General features: G+C 42.0%; 1 protein-coding gene across 6 annotated transcripts in view; it reads left to right on the top strand.

Moving 5' to 3' along the window:
• The window catches only part of fli1 (Fli-1 proto-oncogene, ETS transcription factor), a 58,504-nt gene that overhangs the window by 6,885 nt on the left and 29,119 nt on the right, over positions 1–22,500 (top strand). Inside the window, exons 1-4 of one of the 6 annotated variants that reach the window (XM_079515167.1) lie at positions 712–943; positions 10,859–11,073; positions 12,402–12,559; positions 16,534–16,737. In XM_079515167.1, the coding sequence (XP_079371293.1) occupies positions 10,940–11,073; positions 12,402–12,559; positions 16,534–16,737 (496 nt within the window). In that variant the 5' untranslated portion in view covers positions 712–943; positions 10,859–10,939. Of the gene's footprint in view, positions 1–711; positions 1,065–1,499; positions 1,642–10,858; positions 11,074–12,401; positions 12,560–16,533; positions 16,738–22,500 lie in introns of those variants that run through there. The other 5 variants (XM_079515166.1, XM_079515165.1, XM_079515168.1 and 2 more) reach the window with 5 other exon arrangements.

Here is a 22,500-nt window from a genome sequence, read left to right as displayed (position 1 = left end):
GAGTCTATTTATATGTTCCAACTCCTTTCTGTTTCCTATGTGTGCGCCATCATTTGGAGAATATACATTCCATCATCCATCCATTCAGCCGAGACGCACACATGCAGAGCAGACCGTCAGTAGACATCAAGTCAAGAAGACGGGCACCGCATGCTTGGATTTTTATTAATGGTGTTTCAGGGAAACTTCCCAGCAGCTTGCAAAGCTATAGGCTATAACAAAAAGACAAGGTTGCAACAATCCTCAGCCACACATAGCAAGGTAGTTCACATTTCTCTCCTCTCCTTGATTTAAAGTTCTCAGTCAGTGAGTGAGTGCGCTGTAGAAAACATAGGTCATGTCACATGTACATGTCTAGTGAAAGTGAAACTTGTTTAATTTCTATTTTTCACGGTATAAAACGCACTGCAATATATAGAGCAGTGAGTGGTTTACTGGAGGATGGAGGCATGGCCAGATGTGGTGTAGTATAGTCTGTGTAGGCGTGAGCCAAAAGCGCACTCTAAAACATCACGGAATCACATTACTGTCCAGGAATGCCCCGCAACGAATAAACCTCAGCGGTATAGCCCAAACCAAATTAAATTTACGGTGAAATAACGGCATTTTATCGAAAAGAAAAGCCAACCCGCCCATTCCACGATGCCTGTGGTGGTGGTATTACTTGGGAGAGAACGACACACAACAAAACAACACTCTCCAGCACGCCAGAAGAGCAATGGCTGTGCATAACGCAGTCAGCCATCCTGTAAATATTTCCGAGGAAAAACATCACGGCGGAGCGAGCACTCAATTGTTTTGCCTGCTTATCTCTTTGGGACAGTATCCTGCTTTTTTGGTGCCGCCGCGATGAAGGCAGGGCTTTGCCTTTCAGTGACACACAGCTTCCTTCTCAACGGCAGTGACTTCACTTCCCAAATTTAGAGGGGAAAAAAACCATCCGGTAAACTGTCTCTTTCTCTCTCCGCGACATATCGGGGGCTGGAATTAATTCAGGAGCGTGTCATGTTTGGAATATTGTTGGGGTCCGCTGAAAATTGCGCAAAATGGACGGAACTATTAAGGTAAGGGTGGAGAACGGGGTGTAGGAGTTTTATGAGAGATTGCTTTTCAGAGTTGCGCCTCCTTTTAGTCTGTGTGAGCTGCTGGAACCTCCAATCTGACGACAATGAGCGGCTTTTTCTCTCGGTCGGAGAGCGGTAACCAGATTTCCTTCTTCTTTTCCTCTTTCTTTCAAAGTTTCCCTTTCCCCTTTTACAACAAACTCCGCTATTGTGCTGAGGAAACCGCTGCGTTTGGATTCGGGGCTATATCTGTCACGTTTGGGATTTTAGGACCGAGCGCACAATTACGCACGTCTGGAATGTCACATAACGGAGCTCAGGCTATTTGGCTCAGACAATAGCCTATATACGCCACACGCAAACTGAAGTATAACTAAGCCAGGTCTACGTTTTACATTATAGGCACAACGATTCGTTTCTGTGTGCTTTCGTTTGATTTGGTCTGTGGCGATTGAGCAACACCACTCATTATTGTCGGATGTGTATGTACCGTTAGATCAGCTCGCTCACTCATGATGTGTCGAGCTGCGCAACAGTGGTGTGGCATGCCGCCCGGCTGGCTGGGTCCAGGGATGTCGTGAGTCTCTAAACTATATATATATATATATTAAAAATAAATATGTGATGTCTAGTTCTTTATAATAATCGAAACGAACCCGCTGTTCAGAAAATCAGTGTTGAATAGCAACTAATGCCATATACTCTTCTTAGCAAAACGGTCGTTTGGAAATTGTAGAGATATGGTAACTCCTGCTTCGTTTGCAACACTCAAACCACAAACCCTCACAATCATACCTTGGCTTGGCCCTTATGGTTAAACACAAACTCAAAATGGCATGTTACAGTCAGGAGAGCTGGTCTATATTAGCCCTGGCTACTGTCCCCCGACATTGAAATTCCAGATGCATCGTGGCTGCCTGCAGCCACCAGATGTTGAATGGCAAGGCAAGCCCCCATTATTTCATATAGTGCGATGTCCTCAGTCCCATGTCTGCCAGCCAACAAGTGTAGGCTTACAGAAGAATGCCACATCTGTATTTGGGGGTTATTGTTGCTGAAAAAAATGAAGGGAGCTTGTTTTCTTTTGGAAATTTAAAGTGGTGGGTCTGTGGCGGCTGGGTGTGGTGTAACTTTTAGAAGAGTGTAAACGTTGGCTAGACAAAAATGGCTAGGCTGAATAGTCACTTAAATTCCCTCATTCTTCTCTTAACCGCTTGCAGTCTAATTGTTTTTATATCAATTGGGAGGACGTGACTCTGATGTGTCTCATCGACTTAACGGTCCAGCCTCAACATTTGAGTCAAATCAACAAGTTGTGACAAGCCATGTAATCAATTTCTCTATACATTATAAATGACAAATGGCAAATTGTATTCAGACTTAGCTGGGCCAAAAAGGAAGGGCTCTCCAGCCATGAGAGTTTCCTGTTCTTCACAATCTTTTCCTGACAGGTTTCCTTTTCCTCCTCAAACAAAAGACAGGAATGCACCCCCTATGAATCGCTCCTGCGGGATGGGTGTGTGTGAACGCCAAACAGATGCACGTGCGTGCAGTCTGGACGCTGAGCTCTCTCTCACGCGCACACACGCACACACACACACACACACACACACACACACACACACACACACACACACACACACACACACACACACACACACACACACACACGTCCAGTCTGTGTTGTGACGCATTTGGAAAGACACACACAGACTTGGGCTGATATAGCAGCACAACAGAGGTGACCCCCCGGCAGGTGTCACCCTCACATAATGCTCACATTGAAGACTTAACTATAGGCCTATACTCTGGCAAGAATGATCTTATACTTCTCTCTTTTGCTTCTGAAATAAGTTGGGTCAGTGTGTGTCTTCATGTAGTGTATCGCCCCATTTAACAATAGTTATCAATAACTCTCTGTGCGTACATCATACACAGTAAAATCAGTATTTATCCATTTGTAAGTTAATTGGAGAGTTACAAATGGGCCATTACAGGGTCATTTTGGTTACATTTAGGTTACATTTGTACTTGGAGTTAAACCAACACTCAGAACTTCACTGTGTAGGAAAGGAGAAAGAAACAACTGCATGAGATCAACTGACTGGATCTCTATCCTTTATCACACCCTCCCCGTTGGCAGCCTGTGTGTGTGTGTTCACCACAGATACTGGAGGGAAAACATACCAAATTGGCACTCTGTCTGTTGATGCTAGACCGCTCTTCACAAGCTCGGCATGCACTCCTATTTTTAAAAGCTTCTCCGTATAATCTTGATAGGCACATGCCACGTGCCAATCAACAATTCTATTGCGCAAGCTGATATGTCACTGTAGATGTAACGTCGCAACAGTCAATAGCTGGCTTTTCCCTTATCAAGCCAGCACTGAGGCATTCTGTCTTCTCTATACCATGCTTTATCGTCCAGGCTAGCTGGTGTGGCCCACTCAGATTATAGAGTGAATACATGCTTGCTGCCAGTGTCCAGGCTATATGATGGCCTCAGTGATGAAATCACTGGAAAGTCCAAAATGTCTATATAGGAATGGTTAGAGAAGTTACTTTCTACTCTCGCATGCCACAGATCTCTAAATTGAATTTCATTATGGACATTATGGACTGACTACTATTTCGTCACAGGGAACCTGACATCAAACAATGTTGATGATTGGGAATGTTTTTGTTTACATTTAATTGATTCATAATGGTGACATTGAAACATAATAGGCACTGTATCCATTTTTGTGTTGTTATAGATTTGAAGTGAATTGAATCATAGCTATACAGGTCATTTGACTGGGGACTCCCTGGAACCTCCTCATGGACCCCTGGGGGTCCACAGACCCCACTTTGAAAGCACCACACCTTGTCCAACTAGTGAACCCAAGCGCAGCGATATCACATTGTTATATCACAGCCTTGTGAATATTGTTAAAGATGCAGTACAAATACAATCACCAAACTATTTGACAATCAAAATGTTGACTGTTCTGTCTGGCTTAAATCATTTTGGAACTTTGTCATTCCATATTTAAGACAATGTGCCATTGAACATACCAATGCATTTTATACCTATTATTTAAAGTTAAAAAATATACAAAACTTTTTACAGCTTTAAAATACACAACATTTGGTGTTACCATCAATCCTTGTATTTTCCGAGGCAAAACATATCAAGCAATTCATTTATTTCATAACAAATGCCAGTTGTGGGGTAAGTGTGTTTCAACAGGGGGCGGTATATTTTTGCCATAGAATGGGTCTTGAACAACTATTTTAGGTCAACATCACCACTTTTCAACCTATCTTCATATAACTGATCCTCACCAATGCACATTATAATATGGTACCATTTTTGTTTACTCACTCTGTGTCTCGGAGGAGTGCTATGGACAGTTCAGAAACCTGTCTACCAGTGACATCATTGATGGGGAATCCAAGCTAATAGAAACTGCAGGCTTTCTATTCTTGGAAAGTTATAGCATGGTATAATGGAAGCCATTGTTCTCGCGATAATACAAATCTAAATATTTTGTTTTGTATTTTGTTAAAAAGAAAAAAGAAAAATCCTGCCTGCGATGATTATAGGCAGATTTATGTGTGGAGTGTGGAAAAAATCACACTCGACTTTGTGCGTCCTCACTTTTCTGTTCTCACTCAGCAATCAAATCATCGCTATGAGGTACACATGCACACACAAAACTGGGAATAGGAGGGGCTAGCACCCCTCAAAAATAGTACAATTTTATCATGAGCAATAGCGAGGACCAATTATATGAACATAGGTTGAAAATCGTCTTCCTTTAACAATCAACCACACTTTCTCTTCTTTCTTAGATGAGCACTTCCATGTCTTCCTTTGTCATTTCACAGACTGTGCCTGTGCTAAATGGCACTGACTATGAATCTGCACCATTTAGGAAGCATTTAGTTAGATTGCCATCATTATCAGAAGCTGCAAATTGAATATTACATTTATGACTGACACATTCTGACCATCACATTTCATGAAGCGGAAGAGTTTGAGTCATACGTGTCATTGGTCACAGTGGGAAACCTCACATCCACTCTATCCCGGCATGGAACCAATCTACATATCAATTTAGTTTGGAGTCATACGTCAGAGATGACTGATGCCATAGGCCACACGAAGTCCAAGATCCACATCGGAGCTATGCCATTCCCATGTGGATCCCGAGATCAATATGATCTAACTTGATATGTGTATCACTTTCTCTAACTCTGCCTCACACTGATGTTGTTATACTCTTTCAGAATACCGTTAACATTCATACAAATGTGCTTGGAGGACCTTTGCATCAGTCTTGAGTGACTGTTGCTATTGTTTCAATAAATAAGATTGGTCATAGTTTCCAATATTTAAAAACTATGACAAACTCTGTCTTACAAAATATGCTGGCATGGAATTAAATCCCAGAATGAATGTCTCACAGAAGGTTTTATACTAAATACTAAAATGGAATTTTGAAATATTGACCCATTGCATATCAACTACCATTATGATTATTCCCTAAACAGATATATGGCATTATGGAATGAAACCTTTCAATCTTCAGGGATTAGACTCGTCTCGGTCTAAGCCGTTCCATCAGATCGTATTGAACACAGATGTGCGTCAAATATAACTCTAATCCCAGACACAAGGCTATAACTGTAATGATTCCACTTGATATTCAATCTTTAAGTCATCTTCTTATTTGACCGATGGATTATTACAAAAATTGACTCATGAAGTAATCAGCATCCATCAGGGCATATAAGGGCCAGGGTAACAAACAGTGCATTGCATGTCAGAGCTTTGTGACACTGGCATTGTCTTGAATGTCTCGTATCGAGATCAGCATGTTTGATCTGTGATCCCTCGAGTATGTAATCCATGCATTGCTTCGAAGACATGAGATGGAAGAGCACGTGCATTGGGGAGCTACAGAGTATCTAGCCAAGCCCAGAGTGGCTGCGTTTGTTTTCTTTAATAAACGTACATTGCTCCAGCTGAGCTGCCGCAGAGGGGTCAGTGTAGCTGTGACCTTGTGCTTCTGTTGAGTCTTCAGCTGCGTGGTGCTCTGAGGAGGGAAACCCAACGTCTAGACAAGACAGTGACTTGGAGCAGGGCATGACCCGTAGCAGTGCTTTGGTTCCACTGTTGATTTGGACAGCACATTTTAGTCATATAGTTTTCATTTAGTTTTAGTCCCATTTTAGTCACCTGGAATGTTTTAGTGTTAGTCTGCAACTACAAAAAATGTTGCCTTCGTAATGACTTATTTAATTTACACTTGCTGAAAAGAAAATAGCCGATCTACAAGCTTGTACAAGCTTTTAGATCTGCTATTTTCAGCATGCAACCAAGTGTAAGATGACTTATACTGGATCTCTTGTCCACTAGACACTTCCTAACATTTTAGTCTAGTTTGTATTTGTTGACGAAATTGTCAATATAGTTTTAGTCATCATAGGTTAGTTTTCATTTAGTTTCCATCAGTGAAAAAAGGTAGTCGACATTTGTTGTCATAGTATTAGTCGACGGAATCAACACTGATTGGTTCAGATGATGATTAGCCACTCAAACCCTAGCGTCCCTAATATCAGAGCTACACAAGCTCACAATGTGTTGCGTTGACATGCGTTGCCAGCTTGTAGATCAGCTATTTTCAGTGAAGATATTTAGTGTAGAGATAAAACAGGAGGGGCCTAAAGGTATAGAGCCCTCAGTCTGGGGTTGATCTGTTCAACATTTACAATGGAAAGGGCCTACATTTTAGGCCCTTTCCATTGGATTGTTACAAACTATACGTTGTACATGAGAAATTAAATGAAACACTTAAACCCCAGCATCCTTATTGTGGGGAAGGCTTTCACAGAAAATAGCAGATCGACAAGCTCATAACCCGTTGTGCTGTGTCATGCTGTGAGCTTGTCGATCGGCTATTTTCAGCAAAACCCTTCCCCACAATAACAGAAAATACACTATAGTATAGTCACTAGCCAACCATAATATGGGGTTTAAGTGGTCAAATGAATCAATGTTGAAGCAATTGTGCATGACTTTTTCTGACTGGGCTGTATTGGTTGAAAAAATCAGACCTGTCTGAAGTGAGTGGTGCAACAGCGCCCCCTGTTGGTACCCTAAGACAATGGCTGGGTTTCCCAAAGGACATCCGTGTAGGGAGTGGGCGTGTGGTTCTTCTCAACAACACCCCCTTTCACTGTGAACATAGATATTCCGTGCATAGATGTGCCACGCAATGGCAGGCCTGAGGCCTGACCAGTCAATAAAAGAATGCTGAATTAACTAGCTTGTATTGGTAACTTTGACTGCACAATAGCCTCCCATTTAACCTCCTTGTATAGGTCTAAATGTATTAACCCACAATCGAATGTTATTCCATTTAATTCATTTGCACAATGGGACAGTAGTGTTTTCATATAGGCCTACATTTACCTTGCCGACATCACTTCGCCTCTGAAATTTAATTTAATAATATTTGGACTGCTGGACAGCTGGCAGTAGGCTCTCTTCACTCTTTAAATTATATATATATATGGCAATTTAATTTCTTTATAGGCCTAAACATGTTCATTTCAAAGTTTTTATATTTAAATGAGATGAATAAAGTCACCACTCACATCACACATTTCTCTGCGAATGGTTTTACTACTGCCACATGTCGACAGGTGTGTGTAGGCTAAAGAGGCTTTAGGGAAACAGGTTTGCTTCTAAATGTATTCATGCAGGAGGCCTTACGTGCGCAATGAGGACAGGTATGGCTGTGCTCTAGTCTAGGTTGTCTATTTTTATGCTGTTGTGTTTGACAGTGTCCCAAAAGTCCCATAGTGTCTGATTGGCTGCCATGCTGCCAATTAGGCCACACACAGACCTCTGTGTGCGGCCTAGCCATTGCTGGTTGCTGGAGTGGTTGCACCTCTCAAAAAGCAGATAGAAGATTTAACTACGCATTGCTATGTGATGCGCTGAGAGCCTTTCGATCTGCTTATTGATTTCGTTTGAAAATATCTGCATTTTAATGTAGAAAATAATTGAAAATTTAAATAAAATGTTCTTTGTAACTTTAAAAGCAAGTAGGCTATTCAGTACTACTCCAGTATTAACTCAATTACAACTTGCACTTGTAGTTGAATAATATTTGACCATGGAGGAGTAACAAGATTAACTGGGATGGGTACTTTGTCAATGCGGCTATTCATTTTTGCTAATTTTGACAGGGGGGCACGGTCCTACTGCAGGACCCTGCAGGAAATTACATCTTAAGATCATGGGATCTATTGAATGTGAAGGGGGAGGTGACAAATTGACATATAGAGTCTACTACGACACACAGTATGGCATCCAGGATCCCGTGATCTTTTGTGGCCAGATGTAATTTCCTGGGGTCTAGTAGGGCCATAGTAAATATGAATACAAAAAAATCGCTGTAAAATGTTACAAATGTCAAAAATACATATTTAGCGACTTGTTCAAATGCTGTCAAGAATAGCTAAAATTGCTACAACAAATGAAAGCAGCACATGAAAAATAATTAACACTAATCTTTCACTTTCTCTAATAACAAGTAAGACGCGCGAACGCGGGAAGCGAACGCAGCTCGTGAATTGCAAAAACAACAATTAGAATAAATTACGTAATTTTTTAAGGTTTTTTTAAGTTCTTTTTTTTGTGTTTAAGATTTTTCGTAAGTTAAGTTTTTTTTAAGTTAAGTTTTTTTTAAGTTTTTTTTTTTTTAAGTTAAGTTTTTTTAAGTTTTTCCTTAAAGCTTTTCCTTTTTAAGTTTTTATTTTTTTTAAGTTAAGTTTTTTTTTAAGTGAAGTTTTTTTTAAAGTTTTTCCTTAAAGCTTTTCCTTTTTAAGTTTTTTTTTTTTTTTTTAAGTTAAGTTTTTTTTTAAGTTAAGTTTTTTGTGTGTGTGCGTTTTTCCTTTTTAAGTTTTTTTTTAAGTTACGTTTTTTTTTAAGTTATTTTTTTTGTGTGCGTTTTTCCTTTTTAAGTTTTTTTTTTAAGTTAAGTTTTTTTTTAAGTTAAGTTTTTTTTTAAGTTAAGTTTTTTGTGTGTGTGTGTGTGTGTGCGTGCGTGCGTGCGTGTGTGTGTGCGTGCGTGCATGTGTGTGTGTGTTTTTGTGTGTGATACAGCTGCGCCCTCTGGTGGTGGGCGGGTGGTGTTACAGCGTGACACACACACACACAGACACACAGACACACACACACACACACAGACGTGATCTGCTGGGTCTCATAGTAAATGCTCACTGCGTTCGCAATAACCTAACATGAACCTTGGTTGAAAAGACCCATAGTTGTCCATTATTATAGCATGGTGTTGAAATGTATCATTATGATCTCTATCAATTCAGACTATATTATTCTAAAAGGATGCCATGCATATTGTTATTTTACAGACATTTAGTTTTCTGTATAACAAAATGTATTCCACTAGTCTATGGGTAAAATATTAATAGAACAAATGCTGATACTGTACAATAATATCACAAACCAATATCAGTGCCATGTTTGCATGTAGCAGATCTTTACGGCAGTGGTACTCAAAGTGGGGTCCGGGGACCCCCAGGGGTCCTTGAGGGAGTTCCAGGGGGTCCCCAGCTAAATGATAGTTTGGAACAAAAACCAAATGGACCCTTATGGGTCTGTAACTCTGAGAGTGTACAAATGGAACGAATCCATTTGGTTCCATTTGTACACTCTCAGAGTTTGGGGTCTCGGAGATAGAAATGCCATTAAATGGGGGTCCGTATAGACTAGTGCATGTCAGACTGGGGGGCCTTGAAATTAAACGAGGAAATGATAGAGCCGTAAAAATCTCCTCGGGGGTCCCTATATGGCATTATCTCTTCAAATGGGGGTCCGCGGGCTAATTAGTGTCAATTTTGGGGTCCTTGACGTATTGTGGGTATATTTGAAGTCATGCTAACATCATAACATCAACAGGATGTCAACGTTGCTACATAGGCCTGAACACTGTATACACAAACTACTTAGGATGCCAGATTGCGATATGACAACGTAACTGCACATAATTGCTGTTGCTGTTTTGAGATCACAGGCTTTTGATTTGTGCCGACAGAGAGAAGAGATTGAAGTTTCTGAGTTAATTTTCTGAATTTTCTTATAGTTTTCTGAGTTTAGAAAAATGAACAGCGATGACGATACTGACACCAACGCTTTCACTTGGGGAAGTTATCAGCAACATCATCACTGATGTTATAGCGTTGTTGGGTGGAAACCCAACCCAAACCCAATGTCCAAAATAGTTATTATTTTTAGATTATTATTTAAAAAAAACGTCAAAAAAGCTTATAGGCTATTTTCACTACTTCTGTGCGACACTCTTGTGTGACGAAGTCATGGGAGTGGCAGTGGCTCAGGGGTAGAGTGGCCGGATGGGAACCGCAAGGTTGCCAGTTTGAACCCGCGGGCTCCCCCAGAGTTAGTGTCGAAGTGTCCTTGAGCAAGACTCTGAACCCCTAATTGCTCCCGATGTGCAGGTTGGTGCCTTGCATGGTTTCCTCCTCCATCTGTGTGTGGATGGGGTGAATGTAATGCATCTATGTAAAGCACCTTGGATGAAGGCACTATATAAATGCACCATTTACCATTTATGGGCATTCATTTATGAAAAAAAGATGGAGATACAAGATTTCTGACAGACAGCAACAACATATATAGCCTACTTTTGCTGTTTGTCTTGTCTTCTCCATTTTTGTACTAAGAAAAGAATACTAAATATTCCCTCTTTGACCTACAGGAGGCGCTATCAGTAGTGAGTGAAGACCAGTCCTTATTTGAGCCTCCATACGCTGCTGCTGCTCCTCTCCCCAAGACTGATATGACTGCATCTGGCACCCAGGACTACGGACAGACACACAAGATCAACCCCCTACCCCCGCAGCAGCAAGAGTGGATCAACCAACCAGTCCGGGTCAACGTCAAGAGAGAGTATGAGCACATGAACGGATCCAGGTGTGTGTATGGTGTTGTGTTCCACGTCGTCCATGTGGCTTTACCTTCTGCTGCTTAATCTGAAATATGGATGTTTCTATAGCCTATACAGTACACATGTATGCAGCAGGAGTTGTCATTTGACATTTAGCACAGTGGTTCCCAAACATGTTCATGTCAATTAAGGACCCTGAAATTGACACATATTAGCCTGTGGACACCCATTATTTGGCCAGGGACTCACAGAAGAGAAGATTTCTGTGAATAAAAATCTAAATGAATCAAAACCTTCCTAACATTTTCCATATTTTTTTTAAATGTTCAAATTCGTTGAATAGCAAACGTGTAAACGTATAAAGTGGATGAAATGAGTGTGGTGCTATATTAACTACCTTTGCTGAGGATCCCCTGGAACACGCCCAAGGACCCCTGGGCTAAATGAATGAATTCTAAATGAATGCTAATTGTCTCTAAACCCAAATGGCATCCTAAACACATGTACTTTGTGTTTTTTTAATATATAAATGTATTAATATATTTTAATTATTTTTTATATTTTATTATTTTTAAAACAATAATAACAATGGGACATTAAACTGTCATGAAGGGCACACCTACTGAAAACATGTAAAGCTACTACTAGTCTTGCGTGGCCAGACTGTTGCATTTTGCAATTTTCAAATGCTTCCGTCATACAGTCTGGAGAACGGAAGCTCTGATCACGAGCAAGCGATAAACAAGGACTATTAAAAGAGGACAGGAAGCGAAGACCGTACGGTGGACTCCATGTTGCTCCCTGGAAGGAAAGAAACATGCGCAATTGAGACCAAGGAAGCTGAACGCGGAAGTGTTGGCTGGTATGGTCTTCGCTTCCTGTCCGCTTTTAATAGTCCTTGGTGATAAAGTGGAAGTGAAGCCTCCTCCTCACTTCCGTTTCGTCTTTACAATGGCGCAAATGTAGCCTATTATGAATAGAAATCAACCATTAGCATATATAGCATGCTGCTGAGCAGAAATGGATATTAAAAAATACAATGTAAATAAAGATATTTTAAAATACATTTTCGTGAATGGAAATGGCAGCTTCCTTACTCGGATTTCGGGAGGTGTAGTTCTAGAGACTCTATATAGCATTCGGAGATTGTGGAATAGTTTTCTGGCTACGCAAGACTAAGCTACTACTGTTGTTTGTACTTACAGGTATTTTGTCAGGCTATGAGGTTTTACAACTAACCTAAAGTGTGTGTGTGTGTGTGTGTGTGCGTGTGTGTGTGTGTGTGTGTGTGCGTGCGTGCGTGCGTGCGTGCGTGCATGCGTGCGTGCGTGCGTGCGTGTGTATGTTTATAAAGCAGGGAGTCTCCTGTGGATTGTAGTGTGGGTAAATGCAATAAGCTGGTGGGGGGCACCAGCGATACATCTCAGATGAGCTATGGAAACTACATGGACGAGAAAAACGCCCCTCCTCCCAACATGACCACCAACGAGAGGAGAGTCATAGTTCCTGCAGGTGAGCTTCTGCACTGCACAGCAGCTGCCATTTGAAATGTTATTCTAAAACGGTGATTTGTAACCTTTTGTTTCCATATCAAGGTCCATTATTTATTCAGCTATTGAGCCACGCACGACCGTTTGATGATATTTAGCCTCTCACTCGATCAGACCCAAGACTTCGAATATTTTGTTGTCGTTGGATAAGATTTTGTCCACAATTCCATGCTGTATTGATGTTGGTACCAGGCGAGATAACAGGCAAACATTGATCAAAATATCAATTGTTCTACATTCTCCAAATGTGTAGAATTAAGTAATGCACATGTTTAAGAATAATGTAACTCTTGAGAGCATAAAATGAAACCAAATGTTACACTCTCAGGAGTTAAAGATCTAATAAGGGTTCATTTGGTTACCAACATAATTTAGCTGGGGACCACCTGCAGGAACCCCCTCTTCTAAAATGCTTTAACCATTTAAAGGAGTAGTTCACCCAAAAACTGAGATAAGTTCAAGGCTTCATGGGGTGTGTAAGTAATAGAAAATAAGTCATTTTTGACACAGAATAGGGATGCTGCGGGGTTCAAGTGGTTAATCACCGAATCCCTATTTTATACTTCGCCATTATGACGGCCCAGCGCAAAAAATAGCAGATCTACAAGTTCGCAACACGTCACGTTGTGTTCTCGTAGTTTTTGACGCCAGGTTGAAACAGGTTAAATCCATCTTAGGTAAATGCTGTGGTTCCTTTCAAAATCATAAAACATCCGGTTTGTATAAGTGTTTATATTTTATTAACAGCGTCGTCGGTGGCCTTAAATAGCTTATATTATCCAATCCTATCTTTGCAATATTAAAATTACCGGTAAGAGTAGGTAGCACTTTCTGTAGCGTAGATCTCATTCTATATAACAATACTGTGCATTTAAAAAAAAATCACACTTGTGTGAAGTGAGGGGCGCTCATTTCGTCATACATCATCATACATCATCACATTCCGTGCTCAGGCAGCTCAGCCAATCGAATCATCACAAATGTGGTACACTTTCCGTGCTCAGCCAATCAAATCATCAATATGTGGTACACACAAGCACACAAAACTGGAGGACTGGCCAATAAAATCATCACAAATGTGGTACACACAAACACAAAAAGCTGTGCATAGGAGGGCCCCTCAAAAAACACTGCATACTGTAAATATCCCTTACATATTTGTACAGGTGCAAAAAGTGTTCCCGCCCAGCACTTTTCTTCAAGACCTTTTCATTGCTGCTGTATATATTCAGACTTTAGGCATTGCTCTCTATTGGTATAAACTTGGAGATGTTGTAAATGTTTTATGACTCCCATTTCTATTTAGCTGGGGCAACGGGTGAGAGCTGTTTGTTTCAGTGTTTTAGGTCACTCCAGGGAGCAAATCAAAATGCACCCGCGTGCAAAGACCTGTGTTCCTCTACAACAGGGGTTCTCAACGTTTTTGGCCGGGGACCCCCGGAAATGCTTTGGCAATGTCTCGGGACCCCCGCCCCGCCCCCTCCGGACCCCCAATATAAATTGACTGCTACAATAACCTTAAACCATTTTGGGCGGGAACCCCTTTTGGTGTTTTAAGCATTATGTTATAATTTAGCTATTGAAAAATAGCAGATCTACAAGCTCATAGCGCGCCACCGAGTGGCGCGCTATGAACTTGTAGGTCTGCTATTTTTGAAAAATCGTGAAAATAAAATTTAAAAAAAAAATATTTTGGGGACCCGCTAAAATAATTTGGCGACCCCCCGAGGGGTCGCGACCCACGGGTTGAGAACCCCTGAGCTACAAGCTCTGCACGTTTCTCTCACCTTCATCATATAATAACAGTGGTGGAAAAAGTATCAATACTGCAAGATAGAAGTCTGGACAAGTAAAAGTCTGGAATTCAAAATGTACTTGAGTAACGGCGGGGCTCCACTGGACGCGTCAGCGTTGCGTCTCCGTCACCGCCAGGGAATGTTCCCTTTTTAATCAATGAAGGGTGGCTCCACTGCCTATACGATGCGTTGCGTTGCGTGACTGCTTTAAAATTGCCCCGGTTCGTTTTTTGACGCGCCCGGTGGAGCCCCGCCGTAAAAGTACAAAAGTATTGGCATCAAAATATACTCAAAATATATGTAAAGTAAAAGTAGTCATCATGCCGTTTAACGTTTTCAAATGTATAATAATCTTTTGAAAATAGCAGTCTACAAGTTCACAAAGTGTCGCATCGAGACACAATATGTGAGCTTGTACATCGGCTATTGTATAAAGGGCTGAAGTGGTTAATGTATGTTTTTTGTAATAATAATCAAAATCTACAAAATAACTAGTAACTAAAGTTTTCAAATACATCCCTCTGAGATGTAGTGGAGTAGAAGTAAAAGTACTGGATATTGGTACAAATTGTACTTAATTGTACTTGTACAAGTAGGTTGTTTGTTTGTTTATTTATTTTTCACCAGCGACCCAGATTATTTTTTCAATATAACAAAACTGAATGTGCTCTCCCTAGAAAGAGGACCACGTCATTAATAAATAAGTGTCCACCGGTAAAAAAAAACAAACAGAAAAAGAAAAAAAGAATTACATTTTAAGGACTGCTCAAGTGTTTCTCCTAAACTGCTTTGCAAAAGGCCACCCATTAGTCCTAAAAACTCACCACATACAGTCCATGCCACTCCTTAACCGCCAGTGGTGAGCTTCATGTTTGCTTTCCAGACACGATTTGAACAGCCTCGGGTCAGAACAGAATTGTCAGATAGTTTTTATGGCTTGTTTTCGCCCTTCTTAGGTGCCAGATGGATAGGGTTTGGCTTTGGCCACATAGAACAATATGGTGCGTGTGCCAGGAAGCTTATAGACAATCGTAGAAACTCTTTATTTGTTATTTTAATGAACTTGGTAGTGGATTTCAGTGTGATTGAAAACGTACGCGAACTCTACCTGAATTGCCCCGTTGCAGTAAACACCAGCCGTCTGTTTTTAACCACACCGTTTAAAGCAGAGAACAACTTCCAACTGCTATTTCGGCCGGTTCTGCCGCTGATATGAAGTGCTGTTTCCAATTTCTACACCTCTGTCCTTGTGCAAGCCGGCCCGCTGCCGCCATACTGCTCATTCAAAACCTTCTCAGCTTTCGATCCCCCGTCTGCCTCTCTCCACACATGGATCTTTGCAGTTAATAAACCATCGCTGTTGGACAAAAACCCTGCGAAAAGTTGAAAACCCGTCATGAATGAATGCAGTATTTTGTACATCATCGTATGTCAGTGTCACGCAAAAGTTACTAAAATAGTAACCTATATAATGACATGCATGAAATAGGGATGCCGGGTTGAAAGTGGTTAAGTATGAGTATATATAATATATATAACAACAACAACTTGCAGCTAAATAATAACTATATTTTTTCCCAGTTAGAGTAACAGTTTTGGACTTACAAGTTTTCTACCCGACAGAAAAACGAATCTGGCCGAGTGTGCCCTTAAAGCTTCACATTGAATTGTCGAAATGCCCTGTGTCCAACAATAGAGGACTGTGGTTGTGCTGGGAGGCAAGAATCCTTGAGAATTGCACTGGGTTCCTTCATCGCTGTTTTCCTCATCATTTTGTCCAAAAAGCGCAGATACACTTCATACGTCGGACAGTCATACATAGCGGTATGAATGAGAAGCACAGCAGAGAAGATAACAAATCATCCGAACACAGAGATTCAAGTTCTCAGTCGCCACGACTGATTTCAGTCATTTGGGTTCCATAGAAGTCAGACATGTCTCCTATAGTGTGTCCTGCACCGAAAATAGGCAAGCTTACTACAAGCTTACAACAAGCTTGTAGATAGCCAATTTTGGTTAGGACTTGGCCGTTAGCCTATTTTTGGTCAGGACTTGGCCTAGCAACATTTTTCAGTCGTGAGATTTTTTTTTCTTCTTTAATCCATGCGAACATATGTTTGTCCTCCTTTCTCCCTTCCAGACCCGTCCTTGTGGTCACAGGACCACGTGCGCCAGTGGCTGGAGTGGGCCATCAAGGAATACGGTCTGCTGGAGATCGAAACGGGAATGTTCCAGAACGTAGACGGCAAAGAGCTGTGCAAGATGAGCAAGGAGGACTTCCTCAGGCTCACCACCCTGTACAACTCTGAAGTCCTTCTCTCTCATCTCAATTACCTCAGGGAAAGTAAGTGTGCCCAGAAATGGAGCCTATCATGAACGGTTAAATTGACACTTTTGGAATTGACTGTGATCTCAGATGCCAAATACAATACTGAGCAGCAATACATTTTGGTGTCATCGTTGCCACATTATCATTGCACGCTTTCTAACATACTGTAAGTCCATAGTGGTAACGGGACCAGATGTTTCTTATAGATAGTTACTTTATTTGTCCTTGCGGAAATTCATTTTGTGCCAAGCAGTCATCAAGATACAACACATATGCACAATACAGACACACCACACAATACATTGACAATACTAAGTTCACAGCTCCTCTCTTGCAGAGAGGGGGAAAGAAAGAAAAAGCTACCAGTCATAGTTCCAAGAGGCATCACATTACATTACATTTTATGCACATGCAGAACTGAGATGGGGCCTGCTTGTTCAGAAGTCCTGTTATACTTATGAGGACAATTAAACGATCTTCAAGGTGCAGGTCAATAAAATAGACATACGTGTACCTGTGTGATAGGCAAAAGCAGTTGGTTAATGGTTTAATTGCGAGAAACAACCCATTAGTAAGGATCATAGGAGAAGATATTGTCAATAAAACCACATGTGTCTGATGTGAAATAGCAGATACAGTCAGTTTTTATGGCAATGTGCTGCATCGATAGGAAACTGAAGTACTGACATGAGGACAACCTATTAGGGATACATAACCTACTTAACTGATGGTTGGCCCTTTATGCGTTACAAAACATAGTAGTCTAATGTTCACAGATGGAGCTCCGTCTTTTCTTCCTTCGGGTTGCAATATTTGTGTTGCTTGCAGGCCTGTATTTCTGTCTGCCTTTCGCACAGAGGTTAGAGTCAGCTTTCAGTGAAGACATTAGCCTCTTTTTCTCCCCGGAGTACTTCTCTTACTTTTGGATGAGAAGTGAGGATGAAAAAATGCCAAACCAAGGGAAACAACGCGACACACTGTTTTTTTTCTGTCGCCACAGTATATTCATATTACAGTCAACAAACAATGAAATTGCCCTTACTGGAAACCTGGGCCCACTTTATCCAAAATGGCTACTCAGTATTTTAGCGCTGCAGTATGGAAACAGGGTTTCTTTCCCTCTCCAGATAACCATCTATATCCCCCAACTCCACTTTGCTGTGCCTTATTCCACATAGTCTACAGAAAGATGAAGCCCAGGTGCATTGCCTCAGGAACCGTGCGTAGGCCCGTGTGTTCAGAACAGCCCGGGAAGTTTATGTGTAACTTTACAATGGAAGCAACAAAGTTCAACACTGCATATCCTCAAACATTTCTGTACTGCTTGTTACGTGATTTAGCTGGAGATATCACATATACTGACAAAGGCTGGATAGACAAAACATTTGCCATGTAAGGCATATGGTGAAATAAAATAAATAATAGATTTTTATCAGAGTGCGACCCCTTCGCTTGTTATTGTTAACCGGAGAGATGAAGTCATAACGAAAGAGAGTCTTGGGAGATACGCAAATGTACGTAAGTTAAAAGCATGATATCATAAGAGAAGATACTGTAACCTCTAGTGTGGTCAATACCATAATAGTAGGGTGATAATATAAAAGAAGGTTATGAGTCACACATGATTGAACATACAGACGTTCGATTTGAGAAATAAAAATGGCAAAATTGTAGTTGTGTAATTAACCCCAAATCAGTGTTATTACTGTACATAGTAGTGTCTGGAAGGCAGACAAAACAGTGAAATGACCTCAGTCTCACTTTTTCACTTTGCAATCACTCGTGTCTGCTAGCCTGTGGTGCTATCGCGGTAAGTCAGGAGAGCGGCGAGAGCGCTGGCTCATGCGGCCGCAAAAGTATCAGGACACCGACTTGGGTGGAGTAACCGATGGCTCGACTAAATTTAACGCTACTCCTCCAAAGAGAGAGAGAGAGAGAAAAAAAGAAGAATTGCGATGGGCCTCGGTTGTGATGTAATGGGAACTGTATTTTGTGGGTGTCAACAGTTTTCTCTGTGCATGGCTGTCTGGGCAGAGAGGGATGCTTGTCGTTGAGCATAACGGCCTCATTGTGTGCAGCCCGTGCAGCGAGCAGCGAGCGGGTGGATCTGCGTGTCTGACCGCTGCTGGCCACACTCTGCCAAGCACTTTTCATTATGGCCGCTGGCTGGCTCACGCGGGACTTAGCTTATGGTCGGGTGGAAACCTTGTATGTCCAAAACTGTTACTTTTCAGGAGAAGGGGGAAAAATGGATCCCGATGTAGTTATTATTTAGTCAAAAGAGAAAGCTTAGTCAAGAGAGAAGCTCTTGTTAATACCTTTTGTACAATATTTATAAAACCCACAGAAACTTGATTGATTGATTGATTGATTGATTGATTGATTAGAGTTTGCAGAATGGGTACAGTACAAACCAGAAAAAGCACTAAGAGTGGTTTACATAAGGGTCCTCCTTACTCTTACCCATTTTCACTTTGACTTGCATAATTATATTGACTTGTAATAGCAAGACTATCAGTTCTACAAGTTCACAATCTGTTTGCTACTTTTGTGTGACAAAGTAGTATGAGGAAGTCGGGCATCAATCGACCAAAGAAACATCAACATTTGAAATATGGACTTAGGAGCTTTGTGGCCCGTCGGCGACATTCTGCAGTATGCACACTGTGCCGCATCACCACCACCGCTCCTTTTTTTGATTTAGACCCTTGTGTGTTTTGGAGACAGAAGAGATATCTTGGGAATCCTCTCCCCGCTCGCCAATCAAAATTACTTTGGACTCGTTCCCAACGGTACGAAAAAAAAAGAAAGAAAAAAGAACAAATCCTCCAGTCCCGTCTGTCCGTGTCTGGAATGGCCTGGCGACCGGTTTCAGGCGGCTCTCGGGGGAAAGCGGAGAGATGTCTGAATTGAAAGCGGCACATATTATTATTGACACGAAGAGCCCGAGGGACAAGACGAACTATGTCAGTGAAGGCACGTCCAGTGGTGGAGAAAAGTACTCCATTGTTTTACTTAAGTAAAAGTATCAATACTGCAATGTAGAACTACTCCGTTTCAAGTAAAAGGTCAACATTTAAAATGTACTTGAGTTAAAGTACAAAAGTATTGGCATGAAAATGTACTTAAAGTACCAACAGTAAAAGTACCGGTACTCATTGTACAGAATCTCCCGTTTCAAGTTTTCAAATTGCCGAAATGTATATAGGGCTGAAGTGGTTAGTGATTAGGGCTGAAGGGCTGAAGTGGCAAATCTTCAAAGTAACTAGTAACTCAAGTTTGAAAGTAATTCTAGTGGAGTAAAAGTACAACATCTGTCTCTGAGATGTAGTGGAGCTGTAGAAGTAAAAGTATTGGAAATTGGAATTAGTACAGTACTTAAGTAAAGACAGAAAGGCGGGAGGAGAGAGAGAGAGAGAGCGAGCGAGCAAGCGAGAGAGAGAGAGAGAGAGAGAGAGAGAGAGTATAGTTCAGGGTTGATGCCGACCGACCCTGCAGCCATGGGCCCGTCGCTGATTTGGGAACTGAAGCTGTTCTCTGTTTCTTAACCCTGAAGCACAAACAAACACAATCATCATGCAGAGCAGCCCTGCTCACAGAAGAGAGACCGCCGGCTTCACTCACAACAGCTGGATAGAGGCTGCGTTTCCAGTACAGATAGAGACAGTGGAATACACAAGGGACAGAGAGACAGAGAGAGAGAAAGAGAGAGAGTACATTTACTCCACTATGAGCCAACACTTGTACTTTTACTCCGCTACAATTATTTGAAAACCTTAGTTACTATATATAGTTACTTTGGAGATTTAAATCTTGATTAGAAAACATACATTAACCACATCAACCCTTATATACATTTCAGCTATTCTCAAAAGATCGTGTACACATTTTGATCTGGTGAAATGGGACATTCTGCAACATGAGTATACTTTTACTTTAGATACTTTAAGCACATTTTGAAGCCGATACTGCCCATAATTATACGTAAAACATTTGAGTGCTTTTTCCACCACTGAGAGAGAGAGCAAACTAAGACCGGCCATGGACGTATTAGTGATCACAGATCATGTGACATTGCCCGCCAACATGAAACCCCCTGTTTTCTCCGCAGTCCGCACCTCCCCCCCCCCCCCCCTCCCCCCCGAACCCCCCACGGTCGGTCGGCACAGGAGAGACTGCAATCATTTCATACACATCTGTCTGCATCATGTGTGCATTTTTCGGTCTGTTTATTGAAACTGATTAACATTCCTTGGAGTCATTAAGCCCCTACGTACGTATATGTACACTCGGCCCAGCACCGAGGCAGGGACACGATTTCCCCACCCTACGGCCATACCATAACAACACATTCCTGCCACGTCACGCACAGAAATATCACTCCGAAACGAACGCCCACGCCCACGGCCCGGTCTGTGGGCACCGGCCGTCTGAGCGAACCGACTGTCTGTCTGTCTGTCTGTCTGTCTGCATGGGCCAGCTGCGTTGCCGTAACAAGGGTGGTTGCCCGTGCATGATTTTGGCCTCATTGTTGGTCACTTATCCAGATTTTTATAAGCGATGGACGCCCGCACCCCAATGTGCTTTCAATTTGGTGGGTGCAATTTGAGAATTTGTTCAAATTAGTCTGTCAGGGAGCAACTGCGGACTGTTTGCTTTATCGCACCCATGTAGGTCGGTTTGATACCACATGTGCTGGAAACGGAGCGCGGCGAGAGAGAGAGAGAGAGAAAAAAGAAAAGGAAAAGCCTCAGACAACGAAATACTGTATCCTCGAACACACGGCGAAGGGAGAGAGAAAGGGAGAGACAGACACAGAGCGACAGACAGGCATACTGTACGTACTGTACAGACAGACAGACAGACAGACCGACAGACAGACAGACAGACAGACAGACAGACAGACAGACAGACAGACAGACAGACAGACAGACAGACAGACAGACAGACAGACAGACAGAAACAGACAGACAGACAGACAGAAACAGGGAGACAGACAGACAGAAACAGGGAGACAGACAGACGTTGGGATGCAGGAGGGAGTCGAGGGACCCGTCATGGAAGAAACATCTAGATCGAGAATAATAAATACATTGATAAAATGTGAGTAACAAAAACACATTACTGTATATACCCAGTGAAACCATTGTACGATGTATATTCGTGTCCATTTTTACACCATTGACATCCCAGGACTTTCAGGAGGAAAGATAAGGAATGCAGAGAGAAATGGAAGACGGCGCAGTGGGGACTCACGGAACAGTACGTGTGCGAGAGCTCGGCACTATAATAGAAAGTATATGATGATATAGACAGGGTGGGGGAGTATTATTTTATTTTTTTGTCAGACGCGCATGGAAATGGCCCGAGGTGGCCGTGATTGAGTGCCGTTGGAGTATAGCAATAGCTCTGTTTCCCAGCTGTCGCCGTTCTGCGTGTCTGGATGGATTTACAGTGAGAGAGTGAAGAGGGAGAGAGAGAGAGAGAGAGAGAGAGAGAGAGAGAGAGAGGGAGAGAGAGAGAGAGAGAGAGAGAGAGAGAGGGAGAGAGAGAGAGGGGGAGAGAGAGAGAGGGAGAGTGATAAGTCTGGGCTTCTGCTCTGCACTACTGCTCACTCCAGAGTGGGGGACATTCTCGAGCCCTCAATAGTTTATACAGACCATAAACATCTGGGCTCGAGGGCTGAGGAGGGGAAAAAAAGGAGGTCTGGAGCTGCCTCTCTCTCTCTCTCTCTCTCTCTCTCTCTCTCTCTCCTCCTGCTTACTCTCTCCCATCACA

This window comes from Electrona antarctica (assembly GCF_951216825.1).
Source record: "Electrona antarctica genome assembly, chromosome: 11".
Taxonomy (NCBI): Eukaryota; Metazoa; Chordata; class Actinopteri; order Myctophiformes; family Myctophidae; genus Electrona; species Electrona antarctica.
Note: the sequence above shows the minus strand (reverse complement) of the source record. Positions and strands in the feature narration are given on the sequence as shown.